Source organism: Amblyomma americanum, chromosome 1 (assembly GCF_052857255.1).
Source record: "Amblyomma americanum isolate KBUSLIRL-KWMA chromosome 1, ASM5285725v1, whole genome shotgun sequence".
Taxonomy (NCBI): domain Eukaryota; kingdom Metazoa; phylum Arthropoda; class Arachnida; order Ixodida; family Ixodidae; genus Amblyomma; species Amblyomma americanum.
Window position 1 is genome coordinate 240637298 of NC_135497.1, and position 23014 is coordinate 240660311.

At 50.8% G+C, this 23014-nt stretch overlaps 1 protein-coding gene across 2 annotated transcripts in view; it reads right to left on the minus strand.

The window, feature by feature from the left end:
• ush (Zinc finger protein ush) overlaps positions 1 to 23014 on the minus strand; it is a 334929-nt gene that overhangs the window by 19276 nt on the left and 292639 nt on the right. For both annotated transcript variants that reach the window (XM_077648808.1, XM_077648807.1), the window contains 2 exons: positions 4532 to 4734; positions 2804 to 2924 (listed from right to left, as the gene is read on the minus strand). In XM_077648808.1, coding sequence (XP_077504934.1) covers positions 2804 to 2924; positions 4532 to 4618 — 208 coding nt within the window. In that variant the 5' untranslated portion in view covers positions 4619 to 4734. The remainder of the gene's footprint in view (positions 1 to 2803; positions 2925 to 4531; positions 4735 to 23014) is intronic.

Here is a 23014-nt window from a genome sequence, read left to right on the forward strand (position 1 = left end):
CTGGCGATGTCATGGGTAGCGTGACATCTTTCTTCCACGATTTTAGTTCCAAGATCGGTCACTACGAGCACACCAATTGGCCCGCGAATTTTAAAAAACACGATTTTTAAAAGTTCATAATAAATTGCCGGCTCAGTTCTGAAGACTCATACTTGGTGTGAATGCTTCTTAGCATCATTTCTAAGCATTGAAAACATTTACAAGTGACTTTTTATTTGATGCATAGTCCCTTTAAGCCATACGGAACTTGTAGTCCAAAAATGCCTCAAAATGGACGCGCTCATGAAGGCAGGGGGTGTAGTGCAGCACAGCTACTGCTGCCACTCTGACAACCAGAAGGACGGAGAAAAGGCAGTTTTTTTTCGAACACAACCACATGAAGCTGCACGCTTGTGAAATTGAACTTAATATAAACATCACAATTCTACAGTTTTACATGCATTGTGCTACAATGAAATTAGTAGTAAACCAATAACAGTGAATGAGCAAGCAAGTTGAGAGAAGCACTCAACCAGACACAGTTGAAATACATAATGAAATGGCTTGACATTCTGGGAGTTTGGGAGTGGATTACACACAAAACCAATCACATGAAAGATCAATAGACCCAAGGCACAGAGTTTTCAATCTGCCAGAACCCCCCCCCCCCCCCCCTTTTCAATTGTTCCCCCTCTCTCCCTCCTTCACCTCCCCAAATGCATGCATATAGTATGTCTATATCTCCTTGGCAAGAGATAGAGACAGGCAGAGATGCTATATATGTAAACATCCATTTTATTGCCTCTAGTCGAGCGACTATGCTAAAAAGAATTACTCCATGGTTCTTTCGTTGCAAAATAAATAAATGAATAAACTGATTTAGTCAATTTGTCAAAAACTGTATGAAAGAAGACATGCTGCCCCCTGACCCCATCGCTCAACCTCCGGAGGGGCACAGCCACAAAAAAAATTTCATGGGGGGTGGCTCAAGCCCTCCAGCCCCACGGCAGTCATTGCCTATGCATGGACCAGATGGGCAATTTGACCACTGGCAACTAGGTGTTGGCATCACATGCATGTATGCACATGTGAATGTTTTGAAATCAGCAGCCTAGTGCAATGAGTGCACATCTTTTGTTGGTTTACAGTAAACACACTGCAATTAGCTTCATTTAAAATCTCAAAGCAAATACTTCAAAGTAATAATTTGATCACAGCTTCACACCATTTGGTTCACTGTCAAACAGTGTGTGGCCCCACAAGAACAAGATCGCAGAAGGCAGACAGAAGCACATGACTGGCACCAACTTAAAAATGGTTCATTTTTCATATATGCCTGAACAATCTTAACATTAAGGGAGTCAGGATGAATTCTTTCACCCACTAGTATGCAGAAAGGACAGACAGAAGGCAGTTAATATCAAGGCAGATTTAAGTGCCAGTCTGATGAAACCCATGCATGGAGATAAGCTTGAGGAATTCAAAAATTCTGTGGCCCAAGAAGACAATTAAAACAGGCTTCACTAAGGCAAGCATTCCATTACTCCTTCAAAAAGGCCCCGTAGACATAGGTCAATTCTGGCTTATATCACTACTTCATCTACATTAATGGATGAAACAGTTATGTGAGAACCTATGAAAGTGACTTTTAGTGAACTCAATCTTGCAGAAAAAAACTCTGGCACTAAGGGCCAGGTGTTTCAGGTAAGACTAAAAAATTTTCAAAAATAGGCTCTCTGGGGTAAAAATATGGCTTTTGAAACATAGTATTACCAGTGTTGGCAGACACCAGAAAACCGGTGAATTGTCTAAGTGGTAAGCTGGCTAACTAATTTTTAATAATTAACTTTTTCACTAGTAGAGTTAGGCACCTAATTGCAAATAGAGATTTCTATCCGGTCGTTATTAATAGCCATATCACTTTTTAGAATTTCGAAAACGCGATTACCCTTGGGGCTGTGGCTCGACGATGTTTAGCTTTTTGAATAGTTACGTGCACTGGAAAGGTTGCTTTGCCTGCATGCTTTTAGCAACCGCATGTATTTTGGCACGATGTAGCCAAATTTTGTTGAGCCACAGTGCCGAGGATAATCACGTTTTCGAAATTCTGAAAACTGATATCACTATTACTAACGGCCGGCTACAAATCTCGAATTGCAACCGGGCACCTAATAGTTGAAAAGTTCACTATTAAAGATTAGTTAACAAGATTACTGCTTAAGAGAATTCACTGGCTCTCCAGTGTCCACCAACACTAGTAATACTATGCCGCAAAATCCATATTTTTTACCCTAAAAAGCCTATTTTTGAAAACTTTTGAAAGTCTTCCTTGAAACACCTGGTACATAAATTTCACTTCTGTGATTGTAGAAATGTTTGCGCCACCAACTTTTTGCAAGCTGACAGCCACTCATGAAAACTGCATGATTAAGGTCCTCACAAAAAGTGAAATCCCTCGTATCACAGTACCCATGTACCAATTATACACACATTAGCTGTGATTCTCCAAAACAAAACAAGTCATTGAGCCAGCAGACTGGTGCAGCCAAAACACTGAATCCAGCATATTATTTGGAAATGAAGGCACGATACCTTCTGTAAAATTGCACATCTGTTGCTTTTTATGCGGTTTACACTCTCCAACTGAGGAAAGCAACCTCTAAAAATGGCATGCCATTCTAATGTTTGGTCACGCTGAATACTTCAAACCAACTAAACATATTATTGACAAAGGCAGGAATTAAGAAAAGTCCCGATTGATAAAACACTTAAGCGCATTTAATGTTTTCACAGAACAACGAATAAGACATCAGGAGCAACCAACCTTCAAGAGAAAGGCTTGCATTGGCACTTTCTTTCTCCTGGACAAGCCGCAGCGTCTTCAGCCAGCTACCAGCTGCTTCCTTCAGCTTCAAGTAGGTAGCACTGCCTTCCTTGTTGTGTATCTGCTTGTCAGAAAGTTGAAATTATTGAGGACTTCAGACAAACAGGGCTAACATGTTGACTTCTAACAATGCACAATCTGATTAAAACATGTATAACAGTATCGAGTGGTGTAGCCATATTTTTCCTTTTTTCAAACTGTTATCGTGGTTTGATATACGAGGTTTAATTTCCCTAAGCTACATGTGAGCCTTGAGAGAGAGCAAAGATGAGGGCTCAGGATTAATTTCAGCCACCCAGGGTTCCTTAACTGCACTGAGTCTGCATGGCACACAGGTGAGCTTGGCATTTCCACGATGGCCAGAATTCAATCTTGTGACCTTAGGCTCAGCAACCAAACGCTGTAGTTACTTGAGCCACTGCAGTGCGCCTTTTTCCAAACGAGCCTGATCATTAGTTCAATGATGGGAAAGAATGTTTATGCAAAAGCAATTCCTGCATAATATTTTGCCAACCATTTAGGACAACACTTATTAACACTCGGGCAGCTCCTGTACAGCTGAAGAACTCCTATACAGACTGTCGCCACAGTAATAAACCAAAAACAGGAGAAATGTCAATACATATGAAGTGTATTAAAATTATGTGGCACACCCATAAATATTAATACATGAAGGCAGCTGTAACGCAGAGACACCAACACCAAGAGTGGGATTAAGGACTGATGGAAAATGTGACTGGCCAAACTAACTTAACTGGCACTGACCATCTTGCAGAAGAGATGAAAACAATAAAGTTTCTTGAGTACACTGTACTTTACAAAGCACTAGCAGAGCTGCTTCCCAGTGTTAACCACATATCAAGAGAGTAGGGCCATAAACAATCTTAAACAAGAAATTTAGAATGTCATGTGTGGAATGCAGTTTTTGCAAGCATGCATGACAGCAGCTTACACGTGTCAAGAATAATTTTTATCGATGTGAATGCACAAGTGGAAAAAATGTACAAGGAAAATGCCTCAAGACTCATGATCTTTTTAAATTAAACTGACACATTAAATCTCATTCAGCAGGAAAGCCATGGCCATGGAGAAAATAAGAGATCTCAAATTCTGGCACCAATGCCTTCACACACAGCCATGGCTGACACACCAGTAGCTGCTCCTCAAATACTGCAGAATGCTAGTGGTTGTCATGCTGAATAAAATCCTTTCCTGCAACTGTCAGTAGTTAAATGAAGCACAAATAAGATTAAAAGATGTCTGTACATATTAGTAGGAAGCATGGATTTACAGTGATAGACAAAAAACTTCCATGCTGCACTTCGTTTTTGTGGTATGCCAGCATAAACACCCCCAGGTGAGCCTTTTAAATTGATAAGTATCCTTAGAAAGTCTCTCCATCCAAGTTATCTTTTGCTGGCATCCCTTCAGTAAAAACACATGCTATAAGGATGCTAGAAAGAAACCTCACCATAGTGGCCAGTGTGTTTCAATGTGTTGGTGCAGTAATTACAGAAAGCCAACCGTATCATGGGAGGTAACTAAAGTGCCATAAGCTACTGTCCTAGCCTCACCTTTCTGTAGACCTGCAGAAATGTGTTGGCACTAGAGAGAACCGAAACTGAAAATGTAGTACAGTGAAGAACAAAAAAAAGCCCAGCCTCTCACCGTGATGTGGGCAGCGCTGACAGACTGGCCAGGGTCCTTGACCAGATGGGCAGCATAGGGCCCGAAGAGTGTGCCACCACGCAGCATGACCCGAGTGTAGACGCTCAGCTCAGGAGATGGCTCGCCAGCTTCGCGCAGGGCAAGCACCTCTGAGGGCAGCTGCAGGGACTCAGCCAACTCCTCAAGCTCCTCCTCCGCTTTTCCTGCACGGTGAGAGATTGCCTGTGAGACTGGCACAGCAAGACTTTACCATGAAGCACTCTAATGCTCATTTGTCTAAGGGAACAATGCCAGGAAAAGAATATGCCCAAAAGCAGCTGGACTGACAGGTTCATTCTGGTACCTGTAGTTTCCTTGCAAGATATATGCAGCTATGTGATCATCTAGTGCACAGACACATATGACCCTGCTTTCTCTGACTTGCTGAGATAATCAATTTCGATTTAAACCACTGCTATCAGAGAGATATTGGTTATCTTAGAATATACTGATGTGCCTAACAGACAACTTAGATAGTGGTGAAGCTAATCACGAAGACAGTAAAAGAGCATAGATTTTGAAGCAGATTGACGAATCAGGCTGAAGTTCTGAACGGAATACAAATGCACTAAGTAGGAATACAACACGGCGTAACTTAGGACAAGGACAAAGAAAATACGGGACACCACAGAAGATGGGACGGGACACAGCGCGGTGCTGTCCCGTCTTTTCTTCGTCCTTGCCTTAAGTTGCGCTGTGTTGTATTCCTAGCTGTCATGAATCACCACCTAGCCCGGTTAACCACGCCCACAAGACACTAAGTAGTACACATACATTGTGGAGTCAAAGCACAGGAATACGAGTCATAGCCATTCAATAAGTTGTAACTGGCTACAAAATGTAGTTCAAGGAAAAGGCGCTGTCAGTGTTACATGCAAAAGACACCAGTATCCCCGTATCACCAGTGGTGAACAACCCTATATCATTTATGATGCACATGAATGATGATAATGCTATATTACAAAGGGTGGCTGGTTAGCCTAGAGGTTCTGGTTGGGTTACAGTGGTGAAGGAGGGTACGAAGCTAGCCACATAGGCGTGTCCGCGCGCTTCACAACATGCGGAGGAAGCCTAATTCTGCGGCGAAGGCGAACAGCATCCTTAGGACACGGTCGACCTTCGACGAGGGACGAGCAGGCTCCGCGAAGCTGGCGACTTGACCACGGTTCTTCCGCCGCAAGTACGCGAGCTTAGGTACTCCCAAAGCAAGTGCTCACTAGCTGGTATGGCTGCTGCCTGAGACTTGAAAAGGAAGCCACGATTCACGCGGATGTGCATGCATGGTAAAGTGTTTCGAGCTCTGGACACCCTAGGCCACTCGTAAATGACGGTAGTGTACTCCCCAGTGCATCGTTCCACCGCTCTAGACAAGTGTGCGGACGTCTGTACATATAACTTAAATGGCAAAGTGGAATCGCATTTTGTGTTAGAACAGAAACAACGCGTTTTTTATCACAACGGCAGCGGTAATGATTGAGCAGTCATAAGGACACCGGGCATACCTTGAGTGCTTTGTGCAAAATCATTACTGAACGTCCAAATATGCCTGGAAATCGCGCAAATCACAACAGCTCCTGCAACCATCTCACCGACGACTGAACACAAACGTCGCGCGACTGAATGGGCCGGGCCGGGCCTGGCTGGGCCAACGGATGGATGGATGATAATGGCTTTGCCCTTTGTATCGGAAGGCTGCTTGCGCCACCTAGCCTATTTTTCCCCCATTGTTGATTTTTTTTTTTACGTTACGTACCACTGTTGCCAGCGGTATGGCTGAATATGCCTGAGACTCGCGTTGGTGCGGCGTTCGCCTCCAAGGAGCAGAGGAGGAGCTCTAAGCTAACTACAGAAAATCGTGCGCAGAACAACCTCTGATTGATCTGAAGAAAGTAACGGCGAGTTAGGCGTTGGGGTATCAGGACGTGCTTGTGCCTAACCACAACAAGCTCAAAGCCAGTAGGCACTACCAGGGACTCCGGTAGTTTTTTTTTCGAGTGGAAGGGGGGGGGGGGGGGGGGGGGGGGTTCGAGTTTTTTGTTTATTTATTCCATGTTTTATTTAATTTTATTTACTTCTTGTTTATATTTTCATACTTCGCTGTTCAAAAGTGTATTTGTAATGCATATATGAAATGGGCAACACTTCAGGAGTGGTCGACTGCATCAAAAAAGTTTGTTCTTACTGTTTCAGTTCTAGTAATCATGCTCATGAACAGAGCTCAGTCAATTAACAATTTCTGTTGGGACATTATTGGTTTAGGTTACTGAAATTAAACGTTTTAAGGCTGGGTATGAAGCGAACGAGCTCAGCCACACTGTGCTTTACATTCATAACGTCCTAAAATTGAAGCGTTTGTCAGAAATCTGATCTGAGTGCAAGAAGTTGGAGACTTGGGGGCCCGGGGGGGGGGGGGGGGGGGGGCTGCCCCCTCTGGAGAAATGCTGGGGTGAGGGAACAACCGCACCCCTTGCCCCCCCCCCCCCCCCCCCCTCTCTGTTCCGGAGTCCCTGGGTACTACTGTCAACAGCACAGCGCCATTGTAAACATCGTAAATATCCATGGTGATCGCGCAGTGTGCGTGCGCTAGCAGACGATGCGAGTCAAACACTCTTCTCAAAATGTAAATGTTTTAGGAGGCAAGAAAAAAAAATGGAATGGTTCTAATGTAAACTAATATGCTTATTGGCTGTTGTTGACAAGCGATATTCAAATGACAGGTACTGCACGGGGCCGTCCGATAGCAAGCAGGAGTCACACAGCGGAAAATCGTATCCCCTAAAAGGAATTCGATGTGCTTGCAGAAAAAGCTATATGCTACAAAAAAAAAAAACGAGGTTCAGTATGTCCGTTTCTTCTCATGAACAGGTGTAGAAAATCGGCGCCTCTGTAATTTTTTTTCATTCTGCTGAAGTTTTATATAGTATTGGGTACAAACGTTTCAGACAATTTATGGCACATTCTAAAGCTACAAATTATGAAAGACAGAAACAAACAAAAAACAATAACAGCTAGTGCTTTCTTAACGTGCCCTGCGCAGATTTTGCTCGCATGAGCCAGCCAAACAGAACCGAAAGCTCCACATCATGTATATATGCAAATGATCTGCTAAAGCGGAGAAAGCGCAAACACTGGGCAACGAAATCAGCCGCTCTTCCTCAGTTCCTTCCGTTGCACCTGAACACGGCCGGCACAGAATTAGGCGCGCAGCTGGCCGCGTGATCCATTCCGTGCGCGGCGGTCTGCTCCGCGATAAGCAGCCCAATGATCGCGTTGCAGGGCCGCCAGCGAGCACGCCCCGTGCGCGGGACACTGAGTGGCCTGCGCCGATTGAAATGATCGTCAGGCCCGCGCCTGCTGCCTCGTCCGGAGGAAGAGCGCAAGGGGGGCGTTTTGCACAACCAGCGCCGCCCCGAGTTCTAAGAGAGAGCAGTGCATAACCGCAGCTTGCCACGTAAAAGCTGCGGTTGCAACCTTTTCCGTGTCCGGGAGATGCGATATACAGCTGCGTGCCCGGGCTGGGTCCTGCCTGGCAGTGTTTAAGTCGTGGGGTATGAGAAATAGAGCGGAGGAGATCGTACATCCCGCCAGCAGCGGCCGCCGCCGCGATAGTCATGCAGGCACATCTTAGTGCCTCGCGTTTTTGCGGACCTGCCGCCCTTATTGACGCCGGATCGCCGACGCACGTGACGCGGCCGCGCACTTGTCCATTAAGCCGGCCTCACCGCACAGCGCGCGCGCTCGGCGGCGGAGGGGAAGCGCAGGAGGATTTGCATAAAGCATCGTGCCTAATCGGACTAATGCGTTCTGCTCGCGGCATTTATCGGCCGCGTCCTAACGCAACAGTCAGAAGGCACCGGCGGGGACGGAAGGTGCTCGGCGTGCGCCACAGCGTGGCCGCGGGCCGTATCTCGCCACTCCCCGCGCGTCGATTCAGTTCTTGCGCGTGTTCGTGGCGGCCTGACACCGCAGCTGTCTCCCTCGCGGCGGCAGCGATTCGGCGTCTTATCGGGCCAATCCGAAGAGCGCCGAGGGAGAGATCGGTCGATTCGCTCTCGAGTGAGCAGCGCTTGCTCGCTCGGTGCCACTGTGCGCTATCCTCGCCCTCTGCCACCGTTCCGGTCACCGGGAAAGGGGGACGCAAGAATAGAGAATTCGATTCCTTCGAACGGATAAAAAGAAGCGACGAAAGCGGCCAGCGACTGCTCGTCGCGAATCCCGCTGTGTACGGAGAAAAAAGACCGCGCTGACACGACGGGGCGAAAAATGATAATGTTGAATCTTTACGGCGCACGCGCAGCTTTGGCCAAAGAGCCCCATGGCTCAATGTATTTTTCCTTACACAAGGTTGGCTCGAACACCGAGTTTCCAGGCACTAATACGCAGAAAAGCCGAGCACCAGGCGCGGGACGGAAAATAAACCGATGAAACGGATCGCAAACAGCTGAGGTTGAGAGACGTCTCCAAACGGTGCCGGAAGTATGCACTGCACACGGAAATGAAGAGGCCGCCTTTATAAAACTTCTTAGTACATAAATCCTCTATGGCCGCAGCTGCGATCAGTGCTAAAACGCACCACCTGCCGCAGCTTTTCCACTTCCTTTTTTTTTTCGCTCTGTGAGCTGACACTTACTGTTAAGTCCTCGCTCCCCATGGTGCTTCCCAAATATGAGGACGCACTTCGTTTTCAGCGGGGGCCAGGAGAGTGGCTTAGACCGGAACCTTGTCCCAATTAAGATCACACCCGGTCGACTTCCCTGGACAAACAGCCACCAGATATCGGGCCTTGCACGCTTGGCTTGAGGGCTGGCTCTATCCTCAACGTTTACAGCACACGTCCGCAAGGCACCTTAAGCCGCTTATTTTTGTTTCAAGCTTCGTTCCTAGGCGAAGTTGTCAAGTTAGGGCCCAGAAGTATACACGTTAGTTCCAGTGCGCTCATAAAGGTGCTTCATCAACCAACCACAGCGTCGCGCACAGGAGGCACTCCAGGGACGAACTCCAGTGTAATTGCAACGTTTTTGGTCTCAATTGCGCGGTCCGAAGTCCTAAAAGCTTCCTAGGAGCCGAGAAAACAGGGCCAATCTCGGTGGCATATCGCTTGCAGCATTTTCAGGATCGTCTTACCAGAGCCATTCGTATCAGCTTTCGTAAATATTTGGTCCTTCACACACTCGCACACTTCAAACCCTCGTCGAAAGAGTGCTGGGTGCGAAAGGAATCCGCAGTGTACAATCGCAAACTGCACAGCGGCGCCGAGAGCCTTTTCTGACGCCGCCAAGTTCGCGAGGGGTTCTTAGCCATTGTGCAAGCTCCAGTCCGAGGCACGTTAAAAAGTGCGTCGCGTATCCGAGCAGCTACGAAAAAAAAAAGAGGAATCGGCGTTACGTTCTTATCGCGCGGTGGCTCAGTGGTTAGGGCGCTCGACTACTGATCCGGAGTTCCCGGGTTCGAACCCGACCGCGGCGGCTGCGTTTTTATGGAGGAAAAACGCTAAGGTGCCCGTGTGCTGTGCGATGTCAGTGCACGTTAAAGATCCCCAGGTGGTCGAAATTATTCCGGAGCTTTTCACTACGGCACCTCTTCTTCCTTTCTTCTTTCACTCCTTTATCCCTTCCCTTACGGCGCGGTTCAGGTGTCCAACGATATATGAGACAGATACTGCGCGATTTCATTTCCCCCCAAAACCAATTATAAATTCTTATCGCGCTCAGCTGAAGGCCCCGCATTTCTTCTTTCTTTTTTTTAGACTGACACCCGACACGCGGGCAATGAAGTTGTTCCGATCTGAACTTGGCGCCCATACAAGGCCCTCGAATCGCACACGACTGAGTCTCGGTGCGGCTAGCCCGTGCGCGCGTCCCCACCCAGGTGCGAGAAGCGTCATGCCGCGTGGGACAGACGCTCCGCGGCAGCCGAAGACGCCCAAGATGCATCGCCTTTTTGTTCGGCGCACAAAATCCGGACCGCCGCACAGCGCCAGTCAGACATCGCGAGAAAGACGAGGACAATTTCCGGCACCGGGCCGCTTCTCTGCGGCGCCCGGGATCTCCGAGCAGAGTTAGGTTATTGAAAAACAACGGGGGCAGCCGACAGCGCAGGTCAGGGAGGGGGGGGGGGGGGGGGGGTATGAGCCCCAAACTTTGCCGAGCGGATGACAAGGCGCACGTGTTCATTTGCGGTTGCAACCGGATGCACCGAACGCCCGCGCAGGCAGCTAGCTAGCCATAGCAGCCGGGCATGCGACGCGAACCCGCCGTGTCAGAGTTATCGACAAACCTCGGCGAGGAAGACACCACCCCGGCGCGAAACAAAGGCGCCGCGCGCTCGATGCCTCAGATAAATAAGCCGCTCGCTGACGCACCCGGAACAACCTCGGCTCCGCCAAGTTTTTGCGCGGCGCTATACTCTCGATACTGGGAACCCCTCCTTCCCTGCGCCTCCCCCTCCCGTGAGAAAGTTAAAAAACAGAGGCAGAGCGAGAAAGCGCACACAATCAACACGGCGGTGTACCACACGAGACCGAGATACACCGGCGGCGCGGCACGCTGGGGCGCGAACAGCAACAACGATCGCGGGCTGCGGCAGAAGCAGCAGCGCACAAAACCAAAGCGCGGCGCCAGCAACTAATCGGAAAAGACAAGTCCGACCTGCCCCGCAGGGGTGGGGGAGACCACGGAGCGTCGGGGGTTAATTTATGAAGCCCTGATTCTGATTAATTAATCCGCTAATGAAACGTCAATCGCGCCGGCCTTCGCTGTTATTTCCTCTTCTGGCGACGGACAACGCGCAATCGGAGCTCGCTTCCACGCCATACCCGCGCGCAGAAACAAACCGGGCGCGGATGCCCAAGTAGAGAGAGGGGGGGGGGGGGGGGGGGGGGGGGAAGAACTCGGCAAGAGAAGCCCGATGAAGCAAAAGCGCGAACGGTGCGCAACGTGAACCCGTCGGCGATGAAGGGGAAAACAAAACAAACTCCCCCCGGGCGGTCACACGAGAACGCGAACCCGCCCCAGAGCAAGCGGAATTATTCTTTCGCCCGCAGCCTATAACCTTATTCGCTTCCGAGCAAATATGTCCCCGGTGTCCGCGATAAGGGGAGGAAACGAGACGACGCCCGCTCGACTTGTGCTGCGCAGCCCGCTTTGTTTCTCGCCCGGAGAACAAGTAAATAAAAATAAAACAAAAGCACGCGTTGCAACGGCGGAGCAAGTCGACAAACTCGCAGTGCTTGTGGCATTGTGCGTGTCCTCTGCTGGCCGAAGAACAACGGAAAAAAAAAAACCAACAACGCAAGGGCCACTTGCGACACCATTAGCTGCACACGCAGCAAGGTTGAAAAAGGATAGGAAAGAAAAAGAAAAGAAAACGCCGATTGGAGGCGTCCATGAAAATCGAGCTCGCGGCTCGACGGTGGTAGCGTGCGGCGGTTTCTTTTGTCTTGGCCCGCGACTAGCGTAGAGCAGCAGTCCGTCTCTCTCGCCGCGTTAGTTGGCCTGGCCGTGCAACGGCCCCACGCCTGTTCATCTACCCCCCCCCCCCCCCCCATCAACTCTTTCCTCCCTAGATTCTTCGCGCGTGTTCACTGCCGCCGACTAGCGGAAAATGCGCGGGAAGAGGCACGGGGAAGAGGTGGGGAGGGGGGGTCTCTTCTCTGGCGTGTCGAATAATGATGTACGAGCCGTGCGCGGTGCTTGCCGCCAGGTCCCGCTGACATATTTGTGAGTTTTTTTTTTTTTTATCCAGTCCTAACGCAACCTCTTGCGAGCTCTCCCTCCATTGAGGCACTGCGAGGCACAAATCAACTTCTGCAAGTCCGTCGGGCACCTTCGCGTTATTTTTCGTTCTTCGCTTCGACGTTGTTGTTCACCTCTGGCCAATTCGCCCGTCGAGGGAAATGCACCATGCATACATACGCACTGACACACGCACGCGCATAGAAAAAAAAAATCTGGTTTAGCGAAAAGTAATTAACCCTGCGCACGGCATCTGGAAATCGCGGCGCCCAGTTGCTCCCTCTCCCATCGCGTGGCGCATCCTCACTAATATACTCGCGGCATGCATGCAGTAGTTAATTAATCCCGCCTGCTACTAACCGCGGCCGGTCTGCGTGATTGATCTTTGGCAGTGTGCACGGGCCCTTTCTGCTCGCGATATGCGTTGCTTGTTTTCGACACTGAATGAGCACCTCTGGCCGGATCCCGCGCTTATCGCCGTTTGCATTGTATTAATTCCTCGCCAGCGAAAAAAAAAAAGAATAGAGGGAAGAAGAGAAGTGCGCAGAAGCGAGGCCGCAGCAGCAGCAGCGCACGGTGCGAGAAGTAGAGCAACTCTCGCCGCGAAGCATTTATTATGGCTCCGCAGCAGCGATAGAGCGAAGGGTTTTCTTTTCGTCGCGCCGCCGCTGAGAAACGCGCGCAGTTCGACACAGCGCGCCGCGCAGAGTGTCGTGACTAAGTTTGATGCGGCCGCCAGTGGATACACAGCGGGCGGGCACGTATACGTATAGGCTGCCCTCCTCCTACTGCCGCCGCCTAGCGCGTGCAGGGGCGGCGTGCTGGGCGCATAAGTAAGCAGATTAGCTGGAACGAAAGGAAGGAGAAGAGTGCGAAGCGCTCCTTCGCGGGAATTTTTGTCTTGATTTTCGGCGCGGGCCGTTGGCTGAGGCGAGATAAACGGCTTTTGATTCGGGCGGCCCGAGACGCCGTCCTCGCTGACATCTGACGACCGCGCGGTGAGCGCCACGACGCGGCTGCTGCCACATCCGGAGGCCGCAGAGACCGTGCCTCTCGGCCCCGAACGAAACGAGCAGAGATATTATTAGCCACGGGTGAAGGAAAAAAAAATATGAAATGAAACGCGACAACAACAACCATTAAGAAGAACATTAAACGGCTTCGACCACGGAACACGGACAAATTAAGAAGCAAGAGAACGGAGCAGGGTGCGATAAAATTAATGGCTTTGTAAATATGACGGGTGGATGCGCGCCCGCGCGGATGCCCGCCGCCGCGCGAGCGAGCGCGTCGCGTCGCGGGATAAGCAGGGCGGATGAAGATTGCACGTCCCTGCATCGGCGAGAGTTGGACGCGGCAACATCGACGTCTGGGCGAGGGAAATGAAACAAGAAAGAAGGAAACCGACAACCCGCGCGACTGTGGATCAGACTAGTCGCGTATGACATCACTCGCTCCCCTGAGGGCTTTGCACTTTGTTTTTCTTGAGGGGGGTAGTTGAGTGCTTCGATCAGTCTTTGAGACACTTTTTTTTTTTCCTGGGATCGATATAGGCAAATGTCATTTGTTGTCGGTTACGAACAGAAGGCTTGCATAGAAGGCACAAGTAGTTGACACTCTTGAGAAGCACCAACAACACCTCTTGCAACTGGTCTACGAAAAAGGGCAAGAGTGTTTCCACAAGTATACGTATGGCGCCCAGGAGGAAAAGAAGTCTACATTTTCGGGCCACAGTGCGACGATATGTAGAAACGCCAATTTCTGATATTTCGCCGCATACGAAGAGTCCCACGATAGAGGCACGAATGCGTAGTGTGTTCCACCACGTCGTCCCTTGCAGCCGGTGGTGCCGAATAGGGACTTGAGGCCTCCGTCAGTTAACTACGGCGCGGCAGGCACGTCTGGTCATTGTGCTCTATACAAGACACTTCACGCATAACAGATTATACTTTTCGTGGAATAGAAGATAGTGGGCGTTGCTTTTAGAACCCTCTAAAATATTAGCTGGCACCGACCACACTAAAAGAAACCCGTTTCGCATGCTTTCTCCATCGGCATGCAGATGTCGGTTTCGAGAACACAACAGGGGGGCCGGCGATTTTTTCTTTTTTTTCTGGCTACGTTGACACTACAAATGACCAGTAAAAGGCGGCCAGTAACGGTCATAACGAAGGAATTTTCTCGCGCTGTCAATCCTAAGCTCGAACTCGCTAAGTGCCATAACTGAGAGCCTGAACGCTCCTCCGCCCTCGATCAACAATCTCGCACAGACCGACACTACACGCACATGTCTACCACGTCACGGCGCTGCTTATTCGTCTCCTTTCTCGAGTTATCATTTCTATGAGAAACACATTATCTGGCGATATAATATTCATACTCAGGTGCTCTCTGTCGTCGAGAGTGCCCGTTATTTGATTATTCACATCATTCAGAAAATTTCCCGTGTCAGCAAATGCATCGGAACGCGTTTGAAGAGCTGCAGGCAACGGGCAAAGGGGAGGAGGAGAAAACGTTATTCGACTCTGCGGTTTTGGGGCATCTTCAGAGATGTTCTCTCCTTGGCTGTATCCCGAGGAGACTTCTCTGTCGAGCTCGTCCAATTTTAATCAATGCTCGGTTGCCCTCAGTCCAGGCCCCCGCTGGCCACTGCCGCCCGTTGAGCTCGCTGTACCAGACCCTGTTGGTCTTCACAGCTGTCGCTGGACAGCAGTCTCTCCCATTGCTCCGCACTCGGGTTTTGTATACGGGGGGCCACGTCGGTGTTTTGACAGGCCCATGCGATGTGATAGAAACAGGTTGACACACGCAGCACGCGCCTCGCACGAAGGCAACATGTGGACGAGAGGTTCATGATCACATTACATGTCAAAAATATGTGACAGGTTTTGCAGCCAGGCCACAGGTGGAGCTCTTGTAGCACGCCTCAGAAACATGAAGGCTAATCCGCGCTACACATGTATTACCCCTGGTTTCATTTCTCCATGCAGCAGGGCGCATTTTCGTTTCGCTCCTCTTACGGGAAACTCAATTAGAGCCCACGTACTTTTCGAGGCTATCTTCTGCTGCCCATTCTTTTTTATCTTCTTCCAAACTCACCTAGAAGCATATATAGCCTCCTCAACTACGCGGCCATATATGCAGTGTACACTTTTAAACACACCGGTGCTCACCTGTTACGTATGTGAACTGGCACTTCTATTGCTGTCCAGGTGAGGCGGGCTCCAAAGGAAGTTCATGTCCTCTATCGTCTGCTTATTTGTCTACTACTTCTTCATTTTTTTTCTCTTCCAAGCGTTCCTGGATAACATAGATAATAATACTCCCAGCTACTTTACGCGGCTGCATATGCAGCAGCATACGCTTGTGAATGCATGGGTGCTCTCCTGGTCCTTGTAGCATGACCGTTATCCAGGCTCCCACAGAAGCCCAGACATTCTATGGTGACTATTATATTTCTTCGTCTACTCCTCCCTCCCATTCTTGCCATGCATGCAGTGCGTGCTTATGAAGTCAGCGGTTCATAGCCAGCCAGGTCAGTTCGCGGACGGACGGACAAAAACGTGCCGACACCAGGCAGGCGGACAAAGGGATAACCACGTGGCGATAACGGACACGGGGAGGGAAAATGAATAATCAGCTCATAGTGCATTCCATATAGATGAAAGCACCAAGCTCTGGATAGGTGAGGACCGCTCACCCTCGAAGGATCTCAGCTCTGGCAGCGCAAAAAGAGCCCCGCTCAATGGGTCAGAAGCAAACTCGCTGGTCTGTATACTTTTCACAAAGACTGTGCATGTTGAACGTGTTTGCTCACGGCGCTCAAAAAGCGTTTCAAGCCCGCTAGAACTAGCTTTCCCGAGCAGAGCGCAAAGGACGTCCGCGCAAGAAAAGCTGGACACTATCGTAACGAACTAGAAAGGGTGCGTGTCGTCGAACATTGGCGAGAACAAATCGCTGAAAGCACAATTAGCATGACGGTGCCTCCTTCCTTTGGTCCAGCGCTCAGCTCGCAGCAGCGCGTTCGAGGCGTCCGGGCGAGGTGCAGAAAGAAGCGCGGGTCATCAAGGGGACCGAGTGGTCGGCCAGGAGGCAGGCCGAGCGCGAGACGAGGTCCGTTTGGCGACCGGACGCACTATCAGCGGACAGCAGCAGGCTCGACTGGTATCCGCACCCAAGAGCCATCTGCCGCTGGCCGGGCAGGCGAGCACAAATCGCAATCATCGACGCCGTCCGGACAGCTCGCGAGCCGCGGTGCATTCCGAGATTGAAAAACGGCGCGCGACTGCGAGCGACACCCGGGAAGGAGCAGCTCGCTTCCTCGGACCGGCGTTTGAACAATAAAACAATAGCGCTTCATCACCGCACCCGGCGCGCCCTGAATTGGGGACCCTCTATCGGCGGAAACAGAAACGCCGCCGCGGGGTGCGCCCGCAGAGACAAAAACGGACAGCAAGTGGAAAACGGGCCGCTCAGTGACGAGCCGAGCGCGGCGCGTGTGTCAACGCAGTCGGAGCAGCGCCTGGACCTTCCAGATAGCGCGCGCTCGACAACTGGACACAGCTCGGCGGGGGCAAACAGAGGCCGGCGCGCCTCCTTGTGGCCCCCATCGCGGCATCTCGCAAAGGAGAAGGCTCGCTGCTTGTTTTGCCCTCCCCGGCCGGATGACAGCCTTTGTTCTTCCTTCGCGCTCTGCCGCATCTCCGCCGCAGCGAGTCGGCGAAATGAGAGCGACGCTCGTCCCAAACAGTCAAGCCGAAAAAAGGAACGTGGCGATACGCTATCACCAGGATTCCTTGCGTCGTTCTTCTGTTCCTCGGATTTTGAGCACCTACAGACCACAGGAGTGAGTGGCCAATGGAGCTGCGCAATAGAATTTCGCTTAGCCAACGCTGCTTCGACGCTGCAGCAACAGTCTAGCGAACCTCTCCGCAGAGCAAAAGTGCCATTCTGGCACTATTTTTCTGCACGTATGCGCTCTGCTCGTAGGCACAAGACATGCTTCGCGACGCGTGGCAAGCAATGAGCTTCAACTCGCAGCAGCCGCACTTCGGGCTTTACGATCGACTTTTCCTACAGCAGTCCGAGATGGCTGTCCAACACTACCGGCGATCACAATGTTTTGAGACTCCCACTCCCACCTTCTATTTTAGTGTGCGTGTGTGCGGATGAGAACCAGACGCCTCTTTGCAACTTTATATATCACCTCCAACGAGACTCGCGGCGTCCGCAAAAAGTGGAAATGGCACGGAAGAAAATGAACGGCGAAGAAATGCGCGTGGACTGGCTCTGACTTCCCGCCTTACGAGCTGCGACAACTCACCTCGCTCACTGAAATTGCCGTGATACTTTCGTACTGCCGTCTGACTACGGCGACAAGGTTCGGCCAAATGGCAGTGCTCCAAGATGCCGCACGCCGAGGAGGCAGCTTGTCGGTGACAGCTCTCGGTATAATGCCGGTTGGCCGAACCACATAGAATAAAGAGCAGTAATGGTGAGTCAGCAACGTGCCTTGGGCGTGAGTTCGCTGGGAACGGGAAGCGAAGAGCGCGCAGAGTTCTTAACGCGTAATAGCGAGAGCAACGCTTGTACATTCGAAACCAAGTTTTCTCACGACCGAGTAAGAGGGACAAAACGCCGCTGGGGGCGGCTCTAACCAACGTGTTTAGCCGCAAATAAGGCTTGATTTGTGCGCACGGCTGAACATCCTGTTTCCACACCCGGCTCGCAGTTTTATCGCCACGCAGCCAGAGGCGACAACTACGGCCCTCCCGATCGTTTCGGCGGCGTCACCAGAGTCGAGCAGTGCGTGCGCCGACCATATCTTGTAATCCCAAAAGAAACAGTTCCTATCTGCGCCTCGGCGGCGTTCAGTCGGATCCCAGATACACCTTGAAGAAACGTGTCCCGGCACCGTGAAACATGTGTGTGCGGGGCCTGCTTCGCGCCCAGCGGAGCCGCGACCTTATTTGTAGCCGCGCGGACGTGCTTAGATGGTGGCAGCGAGTCCGCGAGCGCTGCTTGTCTTCCGCCGCCCAGTGTTGACGCCTCGTCCGGGCGATAACTCACGCGCGCAACCGTCGTGGTGCGAGAAATGTCCACACGGGACGCACCGCCCCCCCCCCCCCCCGCAGCCTCTTCCCTCCCTGCGGCGCGAGAAAAAGAGTAAATAAAGAACACGGCGCCATTGACAAGGATGAATTATGACCGATGTAATTGGAAATGGCCCTCGACTCCCGCAAAGTCACGTTCCGGGCAGCGTGGGGACGAGAGATTGGGCGAGGACAGCGCCCCCCCCCCCCCTCTTCCGCTGCGCATCCTGGAGACGTGCCCCGTCACCAAGGAGCTCGTCGCCGCCACCGCCGGTGATAAGTCTCTCGGAAAGCGCCGCCCCCTCAACGCGTCGTCCACATAATCTAAAGCGCCGCGCGACAACAAAACAACAGCGAAAGAACATGAGCGCTCCCTATCGCCGAGCGCTGGACGCCGGCGCGTATTGTCGTCTTAGTGAAACAAATGTGGCTGGCGTTGTTTGCGAATGTGCGAACGTAAAGTGGGCGCCCTTGTTCCTTATCGAGGGAAACAGCTTTTTCGGTTCCGGCCGTATGTCTTGCGCGAATAAAATTTTCGTCGCACAGACTCGCGGCTTTCTTCATTTCTTCGCGCCATGTTCAGTGAAGTCGAAGCGCGCACGCGCCGGAAATTGCAGATGTTCGCTTGACGAATCGCCCAGGGAGCGCCGAGAGACGTGGTATTGCAGCGCTACGGCATGACGTTGCGTGCGAAAAAGATGACAGTCGGGCTCAAGTGCCAACCGCAACTTTTTTAGTGACTCGCCGTCCTCTTGTGTTTTCTCCGTAGCTTGTTTCGGCACACATTTTTTTTTTAATGCGTATGCAATGCATGACGCACAACATCGATGCACGACGTTCTCCTCACCCTCTGCCAAAGTCACAATTTAATTCATGAGCGCACGCAACAGAACGATTTGCGTCATTTTGATTCAGTTATACGTGAATATATAACGATTTTATGCGTATCGTTTTTGTTATGAAGTTGTGCATTTGTTTTAAAATTGGTCTTTGCGCACTGTTGTAATGAAAGACCAATAAATATTCATTTCGTTGTCCTGCAACTTCCTGTTTACTCTGCTGATATACTGCTACTGTTGGCCTTTTTTTTTCTCGATAAATCATAAATTTACGTAAACCATAAATTGTTGTTATTATTATTATTACAAAGTACAAGGCACAGATGAGAAAAGCAAATATTAAAGCAACGCGCATCGGGCGGCACTACCTTTCATTACTATAAATAAGCAGCACGCGCCGAGTTCCACTACCGGAATGTAGCTTTGCCGCAAGCGCACTCTCAGTGCGGAAATGCCGACCCTCAGGGGAAAGCGTCGGACGCGTCGGAGGTGCACACGGAAGTGCACGCGATATCCTCAAGGCAACGCTGGAACCTAAGGGTCCCGAATAGCCATTGAGCAAAATATCAGAACTTCACAGTTAAGCGTGCATCGTGAATATCTCATCATCCCTCCTACCGCCGTAATCCTGCATTCTTCCCTGCGGATTTCGTCTCACTTTAAGGTCCTACTTTCACGACAAACGTATAGTCACTGTGATACGAGGCCACGGCAGCAGCCCAGCCACAATTTAGTGTTCGTATTTCTTCTAGACAACACGGCCCTTGTGTCACGTAGTGATTGATACACCCAGCTTGGACACCTTTGCAAAGCTTACCATACCTTTGCGAAACTCCACTCGGTCGGTTTTTTTTTCTTGTTCCTTGGGATAACACCGCCTTCTCCATGGCCACTACACGGCTGACTATGTCAACATATGTTACAGCATCCTTCAAACCACAATCGTGAATAAACCTAAACTAGCTTGTGACAGGCCGGCGAAGTGACGTCAGCTTAATTCTATTCCCCCCCCCCCCCCCCCCCTTTCTTGACAAGCGCGATAAGTAGTGGCGCGGGGACGGAGAGAAGACTGAGGCCGAAAGAAAGCTCAGTCTCTCCCGCACAAAAGCAACGCATCGCGGCGCACAGTAAAATCGACACACGGAGCGCCCGCATATCATTATCGGAGTCAGGTGTTCGCCAGCAAAATGAGTGGATCACATGTTCAGCCAAGTTGAGCGCAAGATATCTCACAATGTCCCTCTCCCACCCTGACTTCCATCAGTGTTCCACTTGCTGTCATTTTAGTACTCTGCAGGCCATGTCAGGCAGGGCGAGATATACACGCAGATTATAACAAACCAAAAACCAGAAGCCCCACCGCGCGTTACTGAGACTTCGTCGGCCCAGCGATGCTCATCTCGGAAACACGCGCGGCAAAATGGCTCAGGGCCACAGGCGAGCCGCCGCGAAGCGCACTTTGCCCGCGCGCAGGCGCGAAATAAGCGACAAAGCATAACTTTACGCGCTCGCCATCGCAGAAGGGAGTCGGCAGGGAATAAGAAAATAAGAGCGTCGGCGGCAGCAGCAGCACAACTAAAGCGCGCAGTCGGTGCGGCGAGCCGGCGCTCGCTTTATCTGCCTCGGTCCAAAACCACGCGCGGACTCTTAACGCCGCGGGTGCTTTATCGCGCCGCGCGCTATTTCGGTGAGCTACTTGTCGCGTGCTCGAGCCCCGGCGAGAGCGCGCGCACATTGTCGTGTATATATAGCTATCTCGTCGCGCGTGTTTATATAGAGGGCCGTGTATTTGCGCTCTTATTTCTGCGCGCCGGCCGACCATCCCGCCCACGGTGGCGCAAAGATTGGGGCCGCGCGGCTCGTTGCAAATCCTCCGCGAGATTTGCCTCCGCGCCCGATGCGCGCCGCAATCTCGCCGCCGCCGCGCGACACTGCGAGAACAAAACGCTGGAGCAGAGAAACCGCCACTGCAAACAGCGCGATGCCTTGCTTTTGGGCCCGCAGCGCGCGGAAAGAGCACGCAGCGATGCTCTCGCCGCATGCCATGGCAGCCGGAGATAATGCTCTAATCCGGCCTTTTCCCCTATTATTTTCCCTTCGCTCTTGTACTCTCTCGCCACGGTTGCGGCGCGCGCTCGGACCCCGCGGTGTCATGCATCGCACTCGATCGCGTCTCGGGAGCTCGACCGTGTACATGCGGATATGGACTCGTGCTCCGCAACGGCCAGAGAGGCAGCCGAGCCGGCGGCGGTCCCACACGAACGTTGCGCAACGGCTGTGCGTAGAGGGCGCCGACTTCTTCCGGCCGTTAGGGTGCTGCACAATACCGAACTTTGCGGTAAGCAGCACTTTCACGTCTTCGAAGCACGAGACTGTCCTGCTGCAAGACATCGTAGTCTTATTTCAGGCGAAAATTTACACGTTCCCTGTCCATTGACGGGGTCGGCGCGACCCTTGTGGCGCACCTTTGTGACGCATCGAGGCACCTTTGCGGCCGTATGCGAGCTACGCCTCCGTCGAAAACTCTTCAAGACGATATTAAATTAATAAAACGAGAGAAGGAACGCGATCCAACCGGTGGACCGATAGGCTATATATATATATATATATATATATATATATATATATATATATATATATATATATATATATATATATATATATATATATATATATATATATGTGTGTGTGTGTGTGTGTGTGTGTGTGTGTGTGTGTGTGTGTGTGTGTGTGTGTGTGTGTGTGTGTGTGTGTGTGTGTGTGTGTACAGCTAGGCTTCGCTTTCCATTATACGACCACTGTCAATACCTGTTAACTCGCTTGCTAAGGTGCGGTCGTCCATGCAGGAAAGCCTCCACAGGAGCGCGTCTATATTCTTCGCACCACCGACCATTTCCTTTCAGCGCCGAGAGTATAAAAGTGGACGCTTTCGTTCGACTTTTTGCCAAACGCGGCCAATGTATCGTATAGTTTTTCGTCCTGCGTGAATGAATGTCAGCATACTTTTCCCACCAAGCCGTTCGGATACACAGAGATTAACTGCTGCACCAAACTACAGAGACGTCGTTACGGCGGATACTGGCAGGATCTGGGAGTCTGAGTGACTTTATTACTGCACTTCGTGAAAAAGAGTCAAGCTTCTAGGCAAAGTCCAAAGCTTTCAACCCAAGCGCCATATTTCATAACACTTTTACCGACTACGTGACCTGTACTTGCCACACCACCTCCTGCTCCAACAGTGCTGTTCACAAACCAACCCCTTTACTTTCTGGCCCATTCAATTCACCGTCGCGGCTTGGCGAAACGGGTCTTCATGTGATAGTAAATAAAAGCATGAGCCCAGCTTTGCAGTTTAACCACGCCACAAATCCCGCTCCCTGCATCGCGTATTCCTCTCTGTTAGCTTCCACCACGCACACTTTGACATCTGTTCCACGGCCATACGTGTCTGCGTTTCCTTTATTTACACCCACAGCCGCGACCTCTCCATTCCAGCTTCATCCAAAGCCAGTAAAAGCAGAGTCACCTCGAATGTCAAAACCCTACACAAAAGTTCAGGCGCTCGCCACTTTTGACCGGCGCTGGCTCTTCCAACTGGAGGGGGAAGAAAAGAAAAAAATTACCGATGACCTAGCTCTGTTAGGCCAAGATAGATAGATAGATAGATAGATAGATAGATAGATAGATAGATAGATAGATAGATAGATAGATAGATAGATAGATAGATAGATAGATAGATAGATAGATAGATAGATAGATAGATAGATAGATAGATAGATA